General features: G+C 46.0%; 1 protein-coding gene across 1 annotated transcript in view; it reads left to right on the top strand.

Moving 5' to 3' along the window:
- E2F2 (E2F transcription factor 2) overlaps nt 1-17496 on the top strand; it is a 47844-nt gene extending 30348 nt beyond the window's left edge. The window contains exon 7 of the mRNA XM_069622960.1: nt 16591-17496. Within this exon, the coding sequence (XP_069479061.1) occupies nt 16591-16919 (329 nt within the window). The 3' untranslated portion in view covers nt 16920-17496. The remainder of the gene's footprint in view (nt 1-16590) is intronic.
- The last annotated feature ends 3803 nt before the right edge of the window (nt 17497-21299 follow it).

Genomic DNA, 21299 nt, shown 5'->3' with positions numbered 1-21299 from the left:
TTCTTGTATATTGTACTGTGATAATTACAAATTTTAGTTGATGCATTTTGTGACCTGTAGCTAGGCTTTAACACTTAGGTTGTAGAGCCTCTGATTTTTAGGTAGGAGGGGAGTGTGGGCAAAGCCAGCAAAACTGTGCGAGGATACTAGCCTACAATGGCCTGGCTAACGGACATGTTTTCTTATACTATCATTCCTACTACTGGCAGAATGAAGGTGACTTTTTATGAACAGCTGGACCGAATTTGTCTGACTCGGTTTTCTATTTGAGGTGGCGAAGTGTGGTGTATGAGCAGGGTTTATTGCAGATGGAACTGAAACCCTACAACAAAAGAAAACTCGGAGGATCGTCTTTCTCTCACCAAGTGCCGAAAACCTGGAACAACCTCCCAAAGTACTTGCGTAACATAAGAAACTAAAAACTACTCAACTTGGCTCATCACGTCATAACTAGAAGACCGGCCACAGGGTTATACGTGCAACTAAAACATTGATGAACAAATAGACAGACCCTGATCCACACCAAGCAATTGATTTTTTGTGGGGGGGGGGGGGGTGGGGACAATCCTCGGGAAAATAATTCCACGATGTACCTACGGTCTAACTGAGTGACAGCATTAATGGGACCAAAGATTAATACATAGCAAGACGAAGACCGAAACACCAGGACGGCTCATCAATAGGACCCTAAACCATAGCCGTCCCCAACAGACCTAATCACGGCAGATAGCAAGGGAATAGGGAACTCCGTACCATTAGCTCCAAACCAAAGGGTGAGAAACAGAATAAGCACCCACATTACACAATGTTCATCAAGATACAGTGGGAAGCACAATGCGCCATCACACGCCAACTACAAACATGGAAGTCACCCCACGGAAAACAAAATAACTAATTCAAAGATAGTCATGATAGGAGGAAACTAATGACTGAATACACAGGCTGACCAAGACAGAAGCACTAGGACACTTCATAAACAGCACACTGACCCTGAACCATTCAGCGCTCCAACCACTGTCACATTATCCAACCAGAGAATAGATGGAACCAACCCAGTTCCACACCCAAAGGAAAGGTAGAGACACCTATCACTCCATACACTACTCACGATGGATCCGCACAGCACTATCACACACCACAGCGAGACAGCCTTTAAGGAACCAGCAACCACCCCACCCACAGGGATCTAGCTCAAATGGTACCAGAAATATCTGAATCAGGATACAGACCTCACTAACCCAACCTCAATTTTCTGCATACTCAACCCCCATAAAACTCACACAGCCATTTCTCTCCCAGCAATCCGCACAAACTTTACCACACTGCATCAACACATATACAGCACACACACTTTCACCCGATACGATACTTGCACCAAAGCCCAGCACTCATTGTATACCGAGCTGAAGCCACCAACAGCATACCACCTCTCCCTCTCCCCTCCTCCCGACTAACCCTGCCCGCCCTCCTTCCTGTTTACAGATCTGTCAGAGCACCTGGGGACCAATTCCGTTGGTGACTGAGTACTATATATATGTACCTTTTAACATAACATGTATGGTGGAGGTGGGTGGCCGTGCTCTGGACGGGATACAGCTATGTTTCATTGTGCTGGAGTACTTGACCTTCTAGTGAAGCAAGACTGACACTTGGCTGTGGTCTTGACCAGCTTATCATAAGACCGGGCTGAGATGTGTTCTGTGGGGAGGGGGATAGGTCCCACCTTGTTGACTCCTCCGGAACCGCCCACCTTCCTGTCAGAGTGGGTAATGGTTCACCCAGCAGATGGACCGAGTCTGTGAGAAGGGAAGGGCCAGGTTTTTAGCACCGTCTTGATATCTTCTATGCATCGGATGGTAAATGGATTGGGCTCCACATGGTGGGTGCTTGGCCAGAGGAAATGGATCCCCCTATTCTTGCTGATTTTGCCACTGCACTGACTTCACCTTCAGATCTACAAAAGGGATTTGGTGCAAATTATCAATTATGAATTCCTGAAGTTTTTACCATGGAGGGCACTTTGCTTGTAGGAACAGGAGCACCCCTAAATTACCCCCCGGGTACCCTCCCAACATCTTGACTTGCATTGAGGTGAACTGATTTTTTTCAATAGTCCTGTAGCACAAACTATGTCATTGATGTAAACCTTCCCGTACAAGGCAGTTTCATCACTCTGGGGCCTGCACCTGCAATAGACGGCTGTGCATGGTCCTTTTTCCTGCCCCTATTTCATGACCAGCTACATTGACAGCAAGACGTGATGGCTGGGAAGCTTTGCAAGAAGGGCCTGCTCGTCTCCTGACCGCTTCTCTTCTGTGATGTTTCGCCTGTTGGTACTATTAGGCGGCAGCTGTATGTAAATCGGTAGGTTCACTAACCCCAATGGAAATCGCTTGGCCAGAGCCTCTCTGCATGGGCGAATACAAGCACCCCAGACTTGTCTGACAAAGCTTTTTGTGACTTGTGTGGATGATAGCTGTATGATTCTCCAGTAGGTAAAAATATGGCACAATACAGATCTATTATTTACCCCAAAATGCGTGCAGGATGATGGAACACTGCAAGTGTAGCTCATAGGCAGCCTGCATCTTGGTGGACTGTCTTACTTGGTACACTCTTGCTCTTTTTCTGATACAGTTTCAGACTTCTATATCCAGTTAAAGGGAAGATTCAAGATGCAATATGGAAATGCACAAGATATGATCACCTGTAGGAGAGGATTCGGGGAGGCTGTTCAAAGAACCCCAAAGGGTTCCAGCGTATTGAATTTGATGCCTCCAGAACCAAAGTCGGCAGTTTTATTATTTTTTTTACTTTTCATGGTACTGTCAACTGGGGAGTCTTTAGAACGTTTCTATACTTGAACAGGGGGGTGTGGGATGTTTTATGAAAAAATGAATTCAAAACGGGCACGGTTTGGTGCTATGTTTAATTGTAATACAGAATCACACTGGTTTATGGCCTTGCCATGCAGCATGAAAATAGTGTGAAATGTAATTTAACATTAGCCTATATCATCTAAAAAGGCTACCTCCAGTGCTGAACTGAAAGCGCTCTCCTTGGATTCCAGCAGGATTCCAGCAATCTATTGTGAGGCTGTGTGACTGGTATTGGTTGTCTGTTCAATAAAAAGATCACATCTATTTCTTATTGGAGCGAGCGTAAACCCCCATAATGGGAACGAGCCATAGCTTCCTCTGAGCACTATGATGTAATATGCCGTAGACCAGCCACTTTGTGCAAGGATGTTGCCGACCAGTGTGTAGCCTTCTGAGTGCATGGTTGGTCTTTATAGATCGGCTGCATCATGTTCTTGTGCATGTTGTCTGGCATAAGGTTAGAAAGGCCTCCCCATTCTGTTAGTACCTGGTATCTCGTAGCAACGGTCATCTGAACTGCCTTGTCTTCTCTGGCGCCCCACAGCTCCGGCAAAGCAGTTGATCTTGGAATCTGCTGGGATATTAGGCCTCATAAACCAATGGTACTTTCCCCATGGCTTGGAGTCGTGAAGAAATTCTCATGGATCATTTTGTGGTTCGATAAGTGTAGCCGTCTTCCACTATGGCTCTGTGCGGGACACCTCCTTTAGACCTTTCGGTTTTTAACCAAGCAATTGCACCTCTCAGTATCTTGTTTGCGCTCCAGCTTACATGAGCCTTGTTACTTGCATGTTATTGGTTGTGGAGCTTGGCACTCGAGTTCTACTTCTACCCTTTCAGAATGCCTGCTAGCACCCGGGCTCCAGAACATATCCATGTACTTCGTTAAGGTTTTTGCAGTCTAAACTCTTCCAACAGCCCCAAATGATATTGCTGATCTTGTAAGGGGCATTTCATCGTATTGGTTAGGACATTGATCACCTGAGGAGTCATGGAAGATGTAATGTAACTTAATGTGTAAAGTGCAAAAAGCTAAGGACCGAAGGCTTCTATGTGCTAGATGCGGTGACCAGGGGAAACTAAGGAAGCACACCAACTAAGATTTCAAAGCTTTCCGAAAGTAAGATGATCATTTATCTGCTGTAGTTGCACTGGGAGGAGTCCCACATGGTTGGGTGCTATTCCTGCAAGACGGAAACCTGGAACTAGCAAAAGATTCTGAGAGGATGACCTCAAATTCTTTGTTAGGACATATCGGCTTGTTTTTCAAATATTCTGCACCGACACAGTGGTAAGCCTGTTGACCAGTGCAAGAGTCTTGACTACTGCTAAGAGGCAGCCAGTGGAGCTGCCGAAGAAGATCCTGAGAGTGAGCAAGACTGTTTGCTCCCAAGGCCAGCATAGCTGCAGAAGCTGCAGCCTCTGAATTGAAGGACTGTTGGGTGAGATTATCGGCTTATGAAAACGCAAGTTAATGGTGTGAGCCTGCCCTCTTCAAGAACCTACCATTAGCCAATGTACTCTGTCTGGCTTTTCCATTGGCTCAAAACATTTTCTGTGTGGCTGATGTGCAGACCATGGGAATTGCAAAACTTACTGAGGCACCATATAACCTAGTTATTGCAAGGTCAGGATAGTCTCAGGAGTAGCAGAGTATGGCTGCCCTTGTATTCCTGGTGGTGAGGGGGGGGGGGGGGGGCTCGCAGTGATGCTGAATGAAGTGTTGTACAGTCAGTTTATGCAAAAGGGTTAGGATATAAAAGGACACTAGTATTACAGGAAACCATGTTTGGGGTCTCCTACCACGGGCCGGCAGTGTTTACACAGATACTGGCAAAAACCATTTAGACGAAGTAACTTCATTTTGGTGTTTATAAACCACCTTTAAAGTAATCATTCAAAACATAATATACTTGTGAACTAAGCAATATGATACTCCCATTAAGGTACGTGGACCCAAGTGTACATATTGTAAACAGCCCCTGCATGACAGGGATGTTTTTGTGAATAAAGAATAAAACCTCTCTAGATGATACTGTTGGGAAGGACTGGAATTTGTCGTTCCTCCCCTCTGGATTTGATATTGTTTACAAAACTTAATATCTGGTTCAATGGCCATTGAATCGCCCATCCTGTCCAGGTTGCCAGTCCATCGCACTGTCACTGAGTCGAGTTAGACGGTCAAATTGTAGGTGGGCGATCAAGATTCGATCTCTTGCTAAAGCAGACACAAGTCCAATGTTATTGGTGACATTTGTCAGTAATGGAACGATTGACCTATTCTTTGTTTTTTGCATTTTGAGCAGCCTATGTAACTCCATTTGCTTTTTAATTTCCTTTGCTCTTGGTTTCTCTATTGAGATTTGAAAGTCTTTTTCACATGAATTAACCATGCAGTGGCATGTGCATTCTTGCTTCAACACATGGCTTTTAATAATGTTTGGTACTAGCCCAGTGTTCTCTTTTCCCACTATATCTGGCAATAATGTGACCGGAGCTAAACTAATGTGAATTTCCAGGAACTCGAGACCCAGTTCCGTAGGTGTGGCATGAACCGTCAATCTGGTTGTTAGAAAAATGCCAAACATCTGCATCACCCATTCCCTGGCTTCATATATTTGTTGGCAACAAATGTATTGGTTGTTCCATTGGCTTATTATATTGCTTCATTTCGGAAGATGCTTTGGTAAAAAAGCCAGTGTTTGACAAATTGTTTGTTAAATTAAATGCCAAATAATATCGACACAATGGATAATTGACCCACTAGTCTACACAATCCTGGTTACTCGACCCAGAGCTTATTTCTGTCTGGTGTCAAATGCTGCAGCCAAATCCATAAATGCCATGTAAAGTTGTTCTTGTTTGACAAGTATCATTTTGCTGTCGCCAGGTACAAACGAAGGGCATGGTGATTTTTGCCCACCCCTTTGGTAGAACTTAATTGGACTGAATTTACAGGTATTTTCTTCTGCCCGTTGATGATCCTATAATCTAGAAGTGATATTTGCGATTATCCTGGCAGAAAACTGTCACCCTTTCTAAATGGGAAGAGAGTGTTATGATTGCCTTTTTCCAGAATAACGGAGAAGTATTTTTGGAGGCTGTGAAGATGGATTTCTAAATTCTGACTTGGTGGGCAGAAGTTTAGGAGGCCACCCTCGTTTAGTGGAACAGGAGAACCTTTTGGACACGCCAGACCAATCCAGTGTAGCTTGGCAGGCTTTCAAGACTAGGTCTCAGGAGGGATGAGTGACCGGAAGCCCATAATGAGCACACTTCAACGAGCCACAGATTACTCTTGGGCAGGTGTATATCAAAAATACATAGACATTTATTATAGGCCTTATAATCCAACATAAATAACCACCGTAATCGAAAACCATTGTCACACATGCGTATCACTGTTACATCTGTACAATTGCTTTTAGCCTAATGCAAGCTGGGAGGGGATACCATCCACAACCTGTAACGGAAATGGTGGTTAACACAATTATTGCATTGGGTGAAGAATCCAAACCTTCACTTATGCAGTCCAACCTTACGAAGTGGGGAGCCTTGCGCTGAAAAGTACAGCAGTGCGTCTACGTGTGTTGTGGTCAAGAGCGAAAACTGTACCTCTTCAAGGGGCTGCAGCAGTTCAGGAAGGGGCTTGAGGTGATGAAGAATAAAGTTGCACTGTCTGCGCTTGCAGGCAGAGCCACTTTCGTTCGGGAGTAGTTGGGGAGTGCAGGCTAATCCAGCCAAAGTGAGGATCTTGCAAGGGATTCTCGTGTGTATAAATGTATAATTTGTGGCAGGGGCCACCGGTAAGTGAAGCAAATACTCAGCGCCCCTCTTTACAGGTCAGACAAAACTTTGCCAGTTTAGTTGAGGTCGCTAGTAGGTTTGAGCTCTGTGGTTTCTTGGCTCTCTGGCTTTCAGCGGCTGCGGGACAGAACGATCGTCTGTGATGGGACAGTAGCCTTTTGTTAGCTCACGAAGAAGAGGGGAAGAAAATTCAGGTGTAGCAGGCTTCAAGGCACAGGAGGGCAGATTGGCAAAGCACTCATCCTACAGTGAACGTCGCCACAATTTAGTGACTCAGAAATTGCACAGACTTGCGATGTGGCCCAATCTCCAAGATCGTAACCCAGAGGAGTTAGGACTAAGCAATATGGTGGTAGAAGGCGGAGGACCACAAGCTAGTGATTTCCAAGTCTCAACTCGGGGCGGCGTTGCTCGTATGAGATACCCATGCCACTGGATGGCCCAGGAACACTTCTGAGAAAGCTCTTTTAGCAGTTAATCCGGAGGTGCTGAGAGTATTTGTTCCCACTACTTCAAAGGGTCGTAGTGCCCTTGCAGGACTTCGAACATCCATGACAAAAGCCAGGGTCTGACTGGACAGCAGCAGGCTCACAGTGCCAAACCTTCCGTGTGTCTGTAGTGTTTCCATGGGTCTGCTGCAGGTCTCCTTCTGTAGTTTGTGGTGAACTTCAGTTGATCGACCTGGAATGGATGCAGAGCCCATTCTCACATCTAAGATTCGTTTTGTGCTCAAATCTGGGATAATCAACGGAAGAGCTCCTCTCTTGCATGCACACCAAGTGTGGTCCAATCATGGCCCACGGGGGGGGGGGGGGTCTGTCATTCAGACAGTCCCAGGCCTTTGGGCACTAGCACACAACGTGATCGGCAGGAGCCTGTGTTTTTTGCGGGAGGCTGCATGCCCAAATAAGGAAGTCCTGGGTCAGCGCGACCTTGGTAAAGGCTAAGGACACGATGGCCAAAGGACAGAACAAAACACTTCATGGCATGGCCATTTTCGGCACTGGCCACTGTCTTGGGCCAAACGTGGTAAAATACAATAAAAAGAAGTAAACATGGCATTAGTAAATTGCTGCCACCAGTTTGTCCCTAGGCACAATTGTATAACTGCCAGAAAATTCCTTCAAGGGTGTCTGGGGCCATAAAATGAAAAGACCCCTGTGCATGGTACAGTAAGGTTCTTGGCACAGAGATAGTTCCCGAGAATTGGCAACAAAGTCAAAGGGAAACCTAGTTTCCCAGTGCTGACAGTTTGAAGGATGTGGCAGTTTCCCCATAAGTGAGCAAAAGCCCAGGGGAGTTCAGCTGAAGGCTTGGCGTCGCTGGAAACTGTTGAGTTAGGCCAGTCAAACAGGGTCCATAATATGGAGGGAAAATTGCACTTCGATTAACCGCTGTTTCATAGACTCTTGCTCACATTGTGATATTCATACGATAAAAATCCAAAGGGATAAAACCATTGCCCTTGCTCAAATTACTTTAAGGATAGGATTCATTTAATGTACTTTCTCAGTCGCGATCGTGCCACATTTAGGTTCCGTTTCATCCAAACCTAGACCAGCTTCTATTATTACTGCATACATCGTGCATAGTTAAATTTTGGACAGGCCATTAAAAGATGGAATCTGGTTCTCAGTAATTTATTGTGCAATTTGCCAGTCTCCTACGAGAGTTTTGTGTAGTGTGTGATGCAGCTGCCATTTAAGATTATTCCTTAGTGCATTCTGCTTTCCTTGTAGCTAGCTGCATTTATACTGCTTCCTCGTCCCTGGTTTTGATTGGTTAAGCACCATTCATCTCTTGCCCAAGTCAAAAGCCACACTAAAATGAGGGTTCAAGACCACTTCTTAAAATCGGCCTTAGCTTTGCTCCTCCCCTGCTTGAAGCCCAGATGTGATGGTACATTAAACCAGGAAAGGTATCTATTTAATAGTTTGGTCTGATAGGCTACCTAACATGCAGGTTTCTGGCCGCTTTCTTAAAAATTATTGCATTGAACACCTTTTGTCATAAATGTGAGGCAGAAACGTGTTTTTTATGTCATTGTCTGGTGGTGCTCGATCTGGCCACCTTCCCCTCTGGTCATTGCCATACCCATTCCATTCTGGGATGTAACCACCCTCCTATCACTAATTCAGCCAACATGCTGTGCTTATCCTGTTATCCGTGTATTTTACTGGATGGGGCTGGGATGGATGTCATAGCACTGATGGTGATAGCCCAGAATTTTCTTTTGGTTCTTATCAACTGTAGCCTCCTAGATCATTCTGTTTCATCTAAGCATGAACTTTCTTCATTTAATTAATAAGCACCAACTTGGCATGCATTTTATCGGTCTACTTTTTTTTTTTTTGCTGGAGGGTTGTGTGGGCAAGTGCTGTGACGAATCAACATCTGGGGCAACAATTGTCCAGGGATGGATATCCGTTTCTAAACCGTTTCTAAACCAATCAGCCCCACACTCGACTACACCAGAAGGGATCCCAACAAATTGGAAACGCAAGCAAATTATGAACCTCCTTTCCAATTTTGGTAACGTGGATGGGATGGCAGGCTTATCTCTGAATGGTGTGCATCAGTTGCAAACATTACCCACAAAAGGGACTATCCAGTCAAGGTTGTGTAAAAATATCTACTTTTATCGCAAAAGACAGTTCTGGCACACTGCTAAATATAACCCACCGTGTAATGGAATTCTGAGGACAAACTGTTTCAAAGAAGGAAAGGGTTGCACTCTGGATACTGACGGGAGAGTATTCAGTATAGTAATTAATCACAATAGTTCAAGGCTACTTGGTGTACAGAGCCACAATGTATCTTGTGCAGATTTCTTGGCGCTCGACAGGGTTGAGTCTGTTTGAGGGCGCTTTGCAGCTTCTACGACAGAGTTCAAGACCGGAGATGGCTCTGGGAATAAATATGGCTGCAGGCTGGCCTACAGTGAGGCCCTGTGTTAGAAATTGTTTCAGTGCTGGTTGGTGGTTCTGAAGCACTGGTCGAGGTGTCTCGGACAGTTACTGTGACATAACTGTCAGCGCTGCAGTCAGTTGCAACTCAAGGGGCTTGACTGGCTTGAAAATATCCTTTAATGCGGTCATCAGTAGATGCTTGTTGATGCACTCTTCCCTAGCTTCTTCACTGGGCTTGTGTCATCCTTTATGCAGATGGCCCAAAGCTGAGGAGAGTTTTGCGGGCAGCTTCTTTGTCCATTAGTTTGGTTCAGAGGCTCTCTGGCACTTCAAACCTAGGAAGCTTGCTGCATGGCATGCTGTGTGCTGGCTGGGTACCAGTTCTGGAGCTGCTGGAGGGTCTCTGGAGTCGGTATCTTCCTCTGTTTCCTGGGGGATGTTTAGGGGAGGGATCTTGCTTCTCTCTTCACTGACGGACTGTACCTTCAGCCAGGGTCCAATGATGAGTTCTACCTTCTGCTTCTGGTGAAGCCTTCAGATGATCTGCCAAAAGAGGGTCTTGGCCCTCTTCTAAAGCCAGTTGTACTACAGGCATTGGTGTAGGGTAAACCTACCTTAATGAAATAATCCTGGGTCCCAACAATGTTGTATATGTGTGAGGTCGTAACCAAAGTGGTCTGCAATGGAAAAAGTAAAGGGGTGAAAACATGTAATACAAAGACCCACACATCTTCTGCTCTGTTGTGGATCAAAGGGGCCCTCTATGGAGCTCTCTCTGGTTCCTGATTAAAGCAGCAGATCACCCTTGAAGCTGCAGCGAGACAAGACTTTCTGGCTCCATCACACCACATACTCGTACATTCTGAATGGGATCCCCTGCCCCCACTTGCAGGGATGACTACTGTAAACCTGCAGTCCCAGACATGATTTTTGTTGTAGATAATGAGGGCGGGAGTTGGCTTCTGGTTCACACAGTGCATATGAAAGGGTGTTGGGTTTTCCTGCCTTCTTGGTTAGCATCTACAGCCAGGCCCTGTGTGGGCCTGTTTGAATTCAACTTTGATAGTATGTGAGTGCTGCCACGAACTACAGGATTCAACAGAAGAACATGGCAAATCTATGAAGCCTTTTGTTAGTTAAATGACAGATGGAATGTTTGGCCCTCCCCATTCTGGAGAGGCATTGTGTACACTGATTGGATCCTAACTAATTATGACAAGGGTTGTAGAACTGCGCCAGTACACTGTGCCCACCCAGAGTACATGAATCTATGCGTATGTTATGCAGTGATCATAGGAAAATGTGTGTGGATCAGCCCCACACATTTTCCAGAAGTTGATCTACTATCCAATTTCAATGAAAGCCTGGGTGAGCACATGCCCTCTGTGCGGATGGTTGATGGCCTCACAAGTGCTTACGGACATGCTGTGGGCAAATTGAACTGATCCATGCATTTAGTACAGGTAGGGTGCCTTACACAGGAATGGCGGTTACAGGTCCCATCTTGGAGTCCCCTTTATGTAGATGAACACCATCTGCAGAAGTAGCATTGAGTGGCCTGGAGATGTCACATAAAGGCAAAGGTTTAAGTGAAATGGTAGTACAGCATTGAAGGTATTGGGTAAGAATGTTTCTCTGACCTCTCGTGGGTCCAGTGCCACTCGTATGCTATGTCCAGAAAGGTTTTGGTGCAGGTGTTTGAGCGGCTGCAACATTTTGTCCTGCAAATCACTGTTCTTAGTTTGATTGATGGATAGTGTTAGAATAATTCTTTATAACTTGAACAGTGTAAATATTTGGGCAGAGTGTGAGAAAATGCTTCAAGGGAGATCAAACCAACATGTGATTTTTATTTTTTTTATTTTTTTGAGGCTGGGGAGAACTGGGAGGGGTAGTGTTTTTAATGTGTAGGTATATCTCCTTGTTTAAAATGTGTTTGCCTACATTGCCATATTGTAACCAGCATTTGCTAACCTAATCTTGCCAGTGTAAGGAATTATCAACTTTGCACAGCCATGGTCTGCCAGAGTTGCCATAGTAAGGATGTATGTTTTTGTGTTTACTGGGCTAATATTTGCCATTTCCCTGTAACATGTCTTGCAGCCTTTGTGCAAAATATGAATATTGGCAAATCTCACTATAATGGCACCCTCAGCATTAATGCAGCAAATGCATGCAAGTAATATTAGCTTTATACTATGCCTGCTCACTGCATTGGTAGTCTCAAAGCATGTAAACTGAGTTAAGGTGCATTTGGAGTCCCATCCAGGGAAAGCGGGATCTTTGTCTTGCAATACTTGCCAACTCCTCGCAACCAACCTGTTTTAAGACTATGCTACTCATCCAATGACCGGATGTTGCATGCAAGGAGAAATATCTGCATCAGTTCTGTGCATGAACCAGAAGTACCCCGAGCTGGCCATGGATGACTGGGAATATGTGTGGCCTGGCTCAGGGGAGCTGACTTATGAATTTCCTGGGGGTGCCCAAATGTAGGAAGTGACATCGCTGGCAGTTATATGACTGCATTTGCACGTAGTCGCCAACTTGGTGCAAGTGGGTGGGGCGCAGAACAGTGGAAACATTGGCTAGCTTGTACTGCATATACTAAAGTCAAGTAAGAAGTTTAAACCTTCCAGTTGGCCATCACTGCCCTACTCCACCCCTCTATAATCATCCAGGTTATAGTAGCCCTCAAAAGGCAGAGCAACGGAAGTAGGATGGGAGAACGAAATGCCAGCCCATCCTGTGAGTGTGTCAAACCTCAGAAGAAAGACGGCGTGTGCCTCCTACCTTGGAGCACAATCTCATTAATTTGGAGCAAATCTTGCAAGTGGGAGCATGGGAATCCCCTGCGTGTGTCTGGGCTACAGACCCAGATGACATGCTCACTTCTTCTCTTTGGGCAAGCATTCAGGATGGGTCTCACACATTTAAACCGTGTGATATATTGAGTGGGCCCCTCACTCCTTGGAGCATAGTATCACCTTTTGCTGGTAATCTCACAACTAAACGTACAGGTTCACTCTTGGTCATCTCAGTGACCCCATGTATATTAATGGAGTCAGTCTCCCTTCTGGGAAGACAATTCTATTTCTGTTAAAACACTCTGAATTCTCGCTCTATAGATCCATACCATATTCATTCATTGTGTGTGCAGGGGTTATAATCTGTGTCTGAGAGAGCTCAATCTTTCATTCAGGAGAGATAAATGGGTAACGGACCCTGCTGATATCTTACAGACTCGAGCATTCTATCCCTTGCCCCATGACCGCTTCCAACATCCTGAGCAGCAGATTATGGACAGCAAGCAGCTCCGGACATGCCTGTTGCCAATTGAATGTAGCCAGATCTACAGTTTAGACACTGGGAGAGTGCCATGAACCCACATTGGTGGTGACGAAGTACTCAACATACAGAACACAATGGTATAGCGTTGCAGTCCTGCTGAGAAATGACAATTCAGTCCGCTTAAACGTAAAGCAGAGTGGCTGAGAAGTACACGCACTGTGCCATTAAAAATAAATCCACTGTGGTGGGTGGAAGTGCTGCTTTGGTAGCATTGAGAGTATGTAATTCCCTGCAGAGTAGTGTTCGTTGTTTCCTTTTGATGTATAGCAGCCCTATTGAGAAGTGCCATTAAAAGTGAAGCTGTCCAGTATGCTGGATCAGTGCTGCCCCATAAAAGGTGTAGAAGCCTCTGTGAGAAGTGGGAGTACTGTCCCAACGGTGAGAGTGTAGTATTTTCACATTAACTATGGGTTATTGAATAGTTCTGCTACATTCTGAGTAATTCCACCCCTTTAAATATATTCGCTCTTGTATAGCCACAACAGTGTTGAGTTATTATGAAGATATCAGATTTGCTCAATAGTTCTGTATCATTAAATGTACTTCAGATCTTCAGGGTCTCGGTGGGATAGTTCAGGGGCAACGTGGTCGCCTTGGAAGCAAGACGACACGGAGGAACACTGGTTCGATCCCTCGGTCTGTGCTTGGAAACCTCTGGGTATTATGTGCATTATAAATGACCAATAAAAATAAGTAAATCTGCTGGGAAGTGCTGGGCCTTGTAAGAGTGTAGCAGCTCAACTGAGAAGTGCTGATGTTGTCCCATCAAAAGTATAGCAGCCCCACTAAGATGAACTAGTATTGCCTCAACAAAAACATAGTATTACTGCTGAGAAGATTCAACAATTATAGAAGCTCTGATGGGAAACAGCAGTACTACCCCATCAAGAGTATAGCGCGCTAACTGTGGAGTACCGCCATTGCCCCATTTCAAATATGGCAGCTCTACTAGAAAGTTCTGGCTCATATAGATTGTACAGCCCTGCTGAGAAGGGCTGTTACTGTCTCTTTACAAATCTGGAAGCCCAATAACTCTGCACCATTGAGTTACAGCAGCCCTGCAAGTACTGTCCTATTGAATGCTATTACACTGAACAAGGTCAACAGTATGGCAAAGTTGACCTCTATGTGATAATTCTGCATTTTGAAGAACAAATACAAAAAAGACTTTGTTTTGGATGATTTCTGTGGTCTTAAAAATGCTGAATTATCGCATTCTACTGCCCCCGCCAAACCCTCCCAAGAAGGTGTGATCCCACCTAACCCCACACTCCACCGCCCCCCCCCCCCCCACCCGAGCTGTTTCCTTCCTTAGAATATAGGGGTGTTCCCTCCCTCAACGCCCATAGCATTCACCCTCACCACGTGCACACTCAAGAGACATGCAGTCTCTCCCTGCCCCCTCCCTCCGCAGATGCAATGCAAGAGGGGTGCACAGGTGTAGAGGTACACCCAACTCGAAACGATTATTATAAATTGAGGGACAGAGGCTCTTGCTTTGCATCGGTCCCTCAATTTATAAAAAATCGTTTTGGGTTGGGTGTACGTGCACAGATGTAGAGTTACACCCAACCCAAAATGATTTTTATGAATTGAGGGACAGACTTGTTTTGCATCTGTGCCTCAATTTCAAAAATTCGTTTTGTGTTTGGTGTACCTCTACATCCATGCACCCTGGTGCGCAGAAGTATACCCAACCCAAAACGATGTTTAGAAATTTGAGGGACAGATGCAAACAAGAGCCTCTTGCTTTGCATCTGTCCCTCAATTTCTAAACATCTGCTTTTACCCGGGCCGCCAGAGAGAGACACAGTATGGATGGAACAAAGGGCCATCCGTACTGCGTCTTTTCTCTGTGGCCCAGTGGGGGCTCAGCCCTGACTTCATTCTGCCGGCGGGCGCCCGGGCCCTGAAACACCTGTGTACTCGGCGCCCCTGGCCTGGCTACTGAATGCAAGGAGCTCTATGGATTACTGTCGCAAGGCTTGCTGACACAGGAGTGCCCCCTTAGTGGCTGACTGCAGCAAAGAGAGTGCTTTAAGTGTCACTGTGCCTGCCAGTTTCTGTTTTTTCCCCAGATTTGGTGAGGGCACTGCAGTGTTGCCCGTTTCAATGTTATTCCCTTTTTATTTCTTGGGAATTTCGTAATGTGTTAGAAGTGGGCAAAAAAGTAGTGGAACTGTGATTCGGGTGGTGGTGTGGGAAGAAGTAAGGGAAAGCACCGGTTTAGTGTGGGGGTGGGCCTGGTTGACAGCCTAGTGGGTAGAACCAGCAAAAAACAGGACCTCTAAGGTTTTCTATTAATTTCTAAGTTGAAAAGTTTATATATGGCATTGCAGGGCTTGCAAAATCTACTAGCACTGGCTAGTAGCTTTTATGTAGGGCGAGTGCCATTTGCATGATACTTCAACTTGCTGGCGAGGATGGGGATGTGAGAAAAGTTTTTTTTTATTTACTGCAAACACACTTTGTTTGCAGTAAATTGTAAATACAGGTTTCACTGTGCATGCTTGACAGCATTGCACTAAATGGGAAGTGTGCTTATGGCGACATGCACCATTTTACAAAAAGCACTGGTAAATATTTTGTCACTAGTAACCTTGAGGCAAGTGTGTTTTCTCTTAGGTCGAGTATGTAAATTAAGGAACTCGCCCTGCAGGTTTAATGGGATTTGGAAGGCCTCTCTTGGTAAAAATATGTTGCCTTTTTGTTGACCTAGACTCTGTAGGAAGCCATACTTCAAACGTACTAAAATAGCAGCTGCTTCAAACTGGGGTATGCCATGAGACAAATGTGTGCCTCCGTGAATAGAACTTGGTAATGTATTACTGGCTCCAGAAAGAAAGTCTTTTTTTTTTTTTATCTCCTCTGAGTCCTATGGATGAGTTGTCTGTGGTCCTGCAGTATACCACAGTAGTCCATTACAGTAGCCCAAGCGACTAGTCACTAAGACTCCTACTATAACGTCACATTTGTCCAGTGACACATCCCATGTAGCCACCTGGTGTTAAAATGAAATCACATGAACTTTATAACTGTTTCACTGGAGACAACCACAGTTTCCTAAATTCGGGTGTAGGTGAAATTTAGTGTTAGCAGGACCTCCTCCATCTTCTGATCGTACATCCAGGCTCTGTGATGTATCGTGAAAAAGATTTCAGTTAGGTTGCAACTGCAATAGGGTGGTAAAATTAAGAGGTAGGCTTTAACTTCAAAACGTGGAGTTCTGAATTGTTGATGGTGGTTGTGTAGTGGTACCCAGATCCTGCTCACTTCGAGCTCTGGTGCTGCATTGTGAGTAAGCAACGTAACTGGGGGAAGAGGCGAAACCTCTCCAGGGGGACATTTGGATTTCATGTAACGTGCCATGGTACTCGCAAAAAGAATGAAATGCGCCTCCACATTGTTTTTATCTGGTTTTATTTCTGACTGCAAGCATGGTTTATTGTTTTTTTAAATTTAATTTATTGTTGATTTATAAATTCTGTTAAGGTTGAACATATTGTAACCAATGTATAATAATATTAAAGAAAGTTATTGTGATTTAAATGAGGATGCAGTGTGCATGGATGCATTTTGCTGCTCTGGTATTTCCTTAAAACCACCTTTTCTTCCTTTTTTTTTCTCTTTCTCTTTCTCACCAGAGTTGTGTATGAAAACCGATGTGTGCATCAAGACTGAGGTTTCCGCAGAGCTGCCGGTCTCGGTGAAGACCGAGTGTGCCTCCCCGCTGATGGACGTTGTGCAGGGGATGCTGGACCTGCCACACCACCTTCTCCAGCAGACTGAGGACCAGTTGCCCTCCACTGCCTATGACCTTGACACCCCCTTTGTCAGCTTTTCCCCACCCTTGGACCAGGACGACGACTACCTGTGGGGTCTAGATGCTGGAGAGGGTGTGACGGACCTCTTTGACTCATATGACCTGGGTGACTTGTTGAAGGATTACTCCACCACCATGGTCCCTAAGTGAGTGTTTCTCACTTCCATTTTCTGATGGTGCTCCCCCAAGATCTGGGGGTCGGGCATCTGCACTCTGGTGGTTGAGGCGCAGATACATGCCATGGGGTGACATCTTGGATGGGGATCTTGCCGCTTTTGCTCCATGAGTGTCCAGGTCTACAACTGTGGGTGCCCCATACTCGACTTGATACTCGGCTGTTCTTGTGCCCATCTTCAAAGCGGTGAGCAAGGAGGAGGGTGGAGGGGGGGTTTGTGGCGGGAGCCCATCCCACTTGTCAGTCTGCATGGCACAGGCTGCCTCTTTCCCTAGAGGCTTGTTTCGGGAGAGATCCTGTGTGTGAAGAGTGGCGCGGGGGTACTGCGGGCGAAGGTGAGCAGCCATGTTCTCCCCTGCTTTTCAATTGCTGGAGCCTTCCTGCGCCTGCATTCGGCACAGCATCTGGGGTGAGGGTGTGGATGCTGTTGTGTGGTTTACTTGTAGGTTCACCCACTCTACTGCGCCCACCTTCGGGCAATGTCGCCATCTAGGGGAGTGGCTACAGGAGCAGCGCTTAAAGTCGAGGATCAGCTTCAATGCCACTGCCTCCAAAAAAAAAAGAAGAAAAAAAAAGAAAAGAAACGAGGACTACGAAGCTGCTCTATTCTGTGAATAGCAGTGACACTGCGGCATGCATCAAAGATTTGCAACTTTTTCTGTTCCTTCCTGGGATCTTGCGTTTTCACTTTGCTTGAGAGGATCTGCTGCTTCTGGAGCCACTGGGGGGGACTGGCTCTGAAGCACAGCTGCACGCCATTCACTGAACTGTACACAGGGCAGGGTGGGGGGGTGGATTTCTTGCACATCTGGGGGGGGTGGATAAATGAAATCGCCCAACATGTTGGTGGTAGATAAACAGCCTGATTGTGGTCTCCCAGTCATTTGTCGGGCTCACCTGCCACGCTAAGCTAGGTATTTTATAGGCACTAGCCTAGATTTTGCAACGGGAAGCCTTTTGGTCGAATGTAAAGTGGCATATACTGCATCTTTTAATTCGGTTTATTGTACTGTGAATACTGAAACGTAATTAGGTTGCCTGCTGTGGGAGTCCTAGTTTCAGGGCCTCCATTTCTCCAAGACGAACGTAGGCGAATGATGCCCTTCTTGCCACTGGTTGCTTCTCTACCAAAGGAGGGTTTGCTTGGAAACTAAGCTCAGTTTCCATTGGGGATTTGCATTCCTATTGGCTGGTCAGTACTGCAGTCTCTCCTGCTTTGCCTTTTCCACCATTGACTACCCACTGGATGCTTTGGCAAGTGCTTGGCACTGCTCCCACACCAACCGTATCACTCATTGTACATGGTCTCCCAACCACACCAACAAGCGTGGGGCACACAATGTCTGCCTCCCTATCAATTTCTTTAACTGGTAGCTGCTGTATTTGCTGGTGAATGCTCAAGACCTCTGGCCTGTTCTGAAATATGATTGTCGCTCTGTACTGTATAAGAACTTACCTGTTAGTGTTAATTGTTCAAGCTGTCTATATAGGATGGCTGCATTCTAATCCAAGATCTTCCTTCCCCTCAACCCACCCCTACCCTCACCCCCCCAACCGCCATGACCAATTGTTGCTTTTCTTCTGCTGCCTCAATTCTTAGTACAAGAGAAGGACCACTCCTATTTTTGATTTCACTTGCACCTGTCTTGGGGTGCATGTATTTGATCTTGGGCATCTCAAGGTGGAACCTCTGCATCTCTCTGCTGCCTGCTTGGTGATGCTGTCCCGTGTAGGATTGGTTTTCAGTGTTGTTTCTGTACAATGTTGCAGGCAGTTGATCTTCAGGATAAAAGCGGGAAGTCCTGCCTTCAGGAAAAAGGAGGTCGAGAGTTATTCCCCCCCACGTTTGGGGGCAGGTTCAAAGTTCGACACCTAAAATTGATGGCCTTACTTTTTTGTTCTTCACCTGCCATTGCATTTTTGAGGGGTCTGTGGTCTTCAGCCTGTAATTGGGTGGGGTGTTGGGGTGGAAAGTGAGGTTGTAGATGAGAAATAGTCTTCAGGATTTTGGTCTGGATGTTACTAAAGTGTACCCACTCATTGAGTTCCTGAATTGTACCCACACTCTGAACCTTTTCTGAATAGCACCTTTACAATCTATGTGAAAGGAACTTGCTGCTGCTGCTGGGACTGGAGTTGGTGCACATTTCAAATGCTTTTTTTTTTTTTGAACGAGGATAAGCGTTCTGCGGAATGCCAACAGCTGCTGGTTTACATCTGCATGGTCTCAACCATTGACTCTAGAAAAGGGGTGGAGTGGGATTTGTGGGGGGTTGGCGATTTGTTGTTGATCCTGGAGTTATTTTGTAGATGTGCAGACTGGTTGGCGCATTGTCTTGAAGCACACGAGGAAGATGCCGTCATCTGGCATAGGTATGTTCCTCGTGTGCTGTAGTGATTGCTACTCCCCATCTTCCATGCTAGTGGATCCTTCCTTCTGGTATGGGATGGTGTATTGGTTTGGGATGGAAGTAGTGCTTTTGTTGAGCATGGCTTTTGCCATTTTAAACTTGATGGTTCTGTGCATAGGTCTCTTGCTGCATGCAGGGTCACCAAGTCTGTGCCTCTTTAGACTGTGCCGGCATTGCTATAAGCAAGCTTTCTGTCCCATCATCACCTGGATTGCAGCTCCTTAAGTTTGATCATCGATTCCTGCCCCGGTTCCCTTTCCACAGCTGGTGGTAGTTCTGCTCTGGTACTCTTTAGGACTTGCAGGTCTTCCACACATGTGCGTGAAAGGAGAAACCCATCTTTTCATGCAGAATGTCAGTGACTGGTCCGTTCCGTTCTGCTCTGCCTACTGAACAGGTGTTAAGGACTCTTAAACCATCCGGTGTCACCGGAACCCTGACGTTCTAATGGCCTCCAGAGCAGGTGCATTTCCTGCTGAGAATTGGCCATGGCATTTGACTTCTGACTTCTGACTGCTAACAGTGGAGTCTTCTGTATCTTTTCTATTCTCCCTCCAGAAATCGGTCTAAAAAAAAAAAATGCCCTTGGCCGGCAGTCTTCATTTTTCTCCTCCTAGGAGACTAGCATTGTGGTCTTAACCTGTAACTATGCAAGTTTCCCCACTTTTTTTTACGGCGCTCCTGTGCGTCTCTTTCTTGGCACCCGATGTATGAAGTCCTTTGCCTCATCTTGTTGGCCTCGATCGGTTATCCCTTCCCTAGATGTTTGGATTCCCAATTCTAGGTAAGTGTAGCTCACGCTTGTGTTTCACCTACCCTCGTGTGCCTCATCGCTTCAGTAAGCCGGGCCAGCCACCAGTTGACTTCCCATTTGTCTTCTGTAACATATCTGTGATGTGAGACCTGCACCTTTCGTGGTCTGTAATCCTTTCAGATGTGCCTGCCTATCGGAGAACTCTACCTCCATGCCTATTCACCCAGGAAGGCTATTTTTATTTTATTAAATCATCAGCTTGTCTTATGCATGACCATCCCAAGCCCATGCTTTCTTTTTTTCAGACTTGGTCTGCATGCCTTTTTCAGGTCATGCCTTGCCTTCACCGCTCTCCTCCCAGCTGAACCGTATTTGCAAGGTGCAGGAGGGCAGTTGGATCACAGACCTTTCTGTTCTGTGTGAACCTGCAGTTACTGAGCCATCTCCTCCTTTGCCCCACCCCCCACCCCCACCCCCACCTCCACCTCTAAATCCCCCTCCACCCAATCGCAAAGACGTGGCGGTGGTGCGTGGACAGTGGAAAGCAGGTGCATGTGTGCAGTGCTTATTCAGTGATCTCCTTTCCCACTACGAGCAAATCCGGCTTGCTCCCAAGCCTTATTTAACCAGTGCCATCTGCTTAACACTGCTCCTGGAAGGAGACTTCAGCTGCTGGCTTTTGTTGATCACACAGGTTGTCACGAGGATGACTTCTCAACTCTTACTGGATTTTCATAAGAAACTGGTGATTCCAAGTTTTTGCTGCATCCTTTGATCCTATGTAGAAAATAATGTCGCCAAAATCTGATGGGAGGCCGTCTAATGCGGACAGTTTGCTGTGCATGGTGATAGTGCCATCCACTGTGCAAGCCAGCATCATGGACCACGCCAGCCCACTGTTTGCGCTCTGAAGGAATGGTAACCTGTCTGGTCTTCCATGCCCTCTCAAGGCGTTATTGGCTCTCAAGCACGGGTCCTCTTTGCTGCAATCTACAAGGCTGCTTATGAGGCTTACACAAAGGCCTTTTAGTAAAAGCTGTGGTTGGCATGGGATTTCTTTTGAAGCGTGGTTTCATCAGACCCTTCCCAAGAAGCTGGCTTTCTTTTCTTTTCTTCACTGTCTTTTCAATCTCCCCCTTTTTAGTATGGTGTGAAAGAATAGTTGGCAGGGAGTGCAAGTAAACACTGTC

Source organism: Ambystoma mexicanum, chromosome 11 (genome assembly GCF_040938575.1).
Source record: "Ambystoma mexicanum isolate Mex_15411 chromosome 11, UKY_AmexF1_1, whole genome shotgun sequence".
Taxonomy (NCBI): domain Eukaryota; kingdom Metazoa; phylum Chordata; class Amphibia; order Caudata; family Ambystomatidae; genus Ambystoma; species Ambystoma mexicanum.
This window is presented reverse-complemented; position numbering and strand designations above follow the sequence as displayed.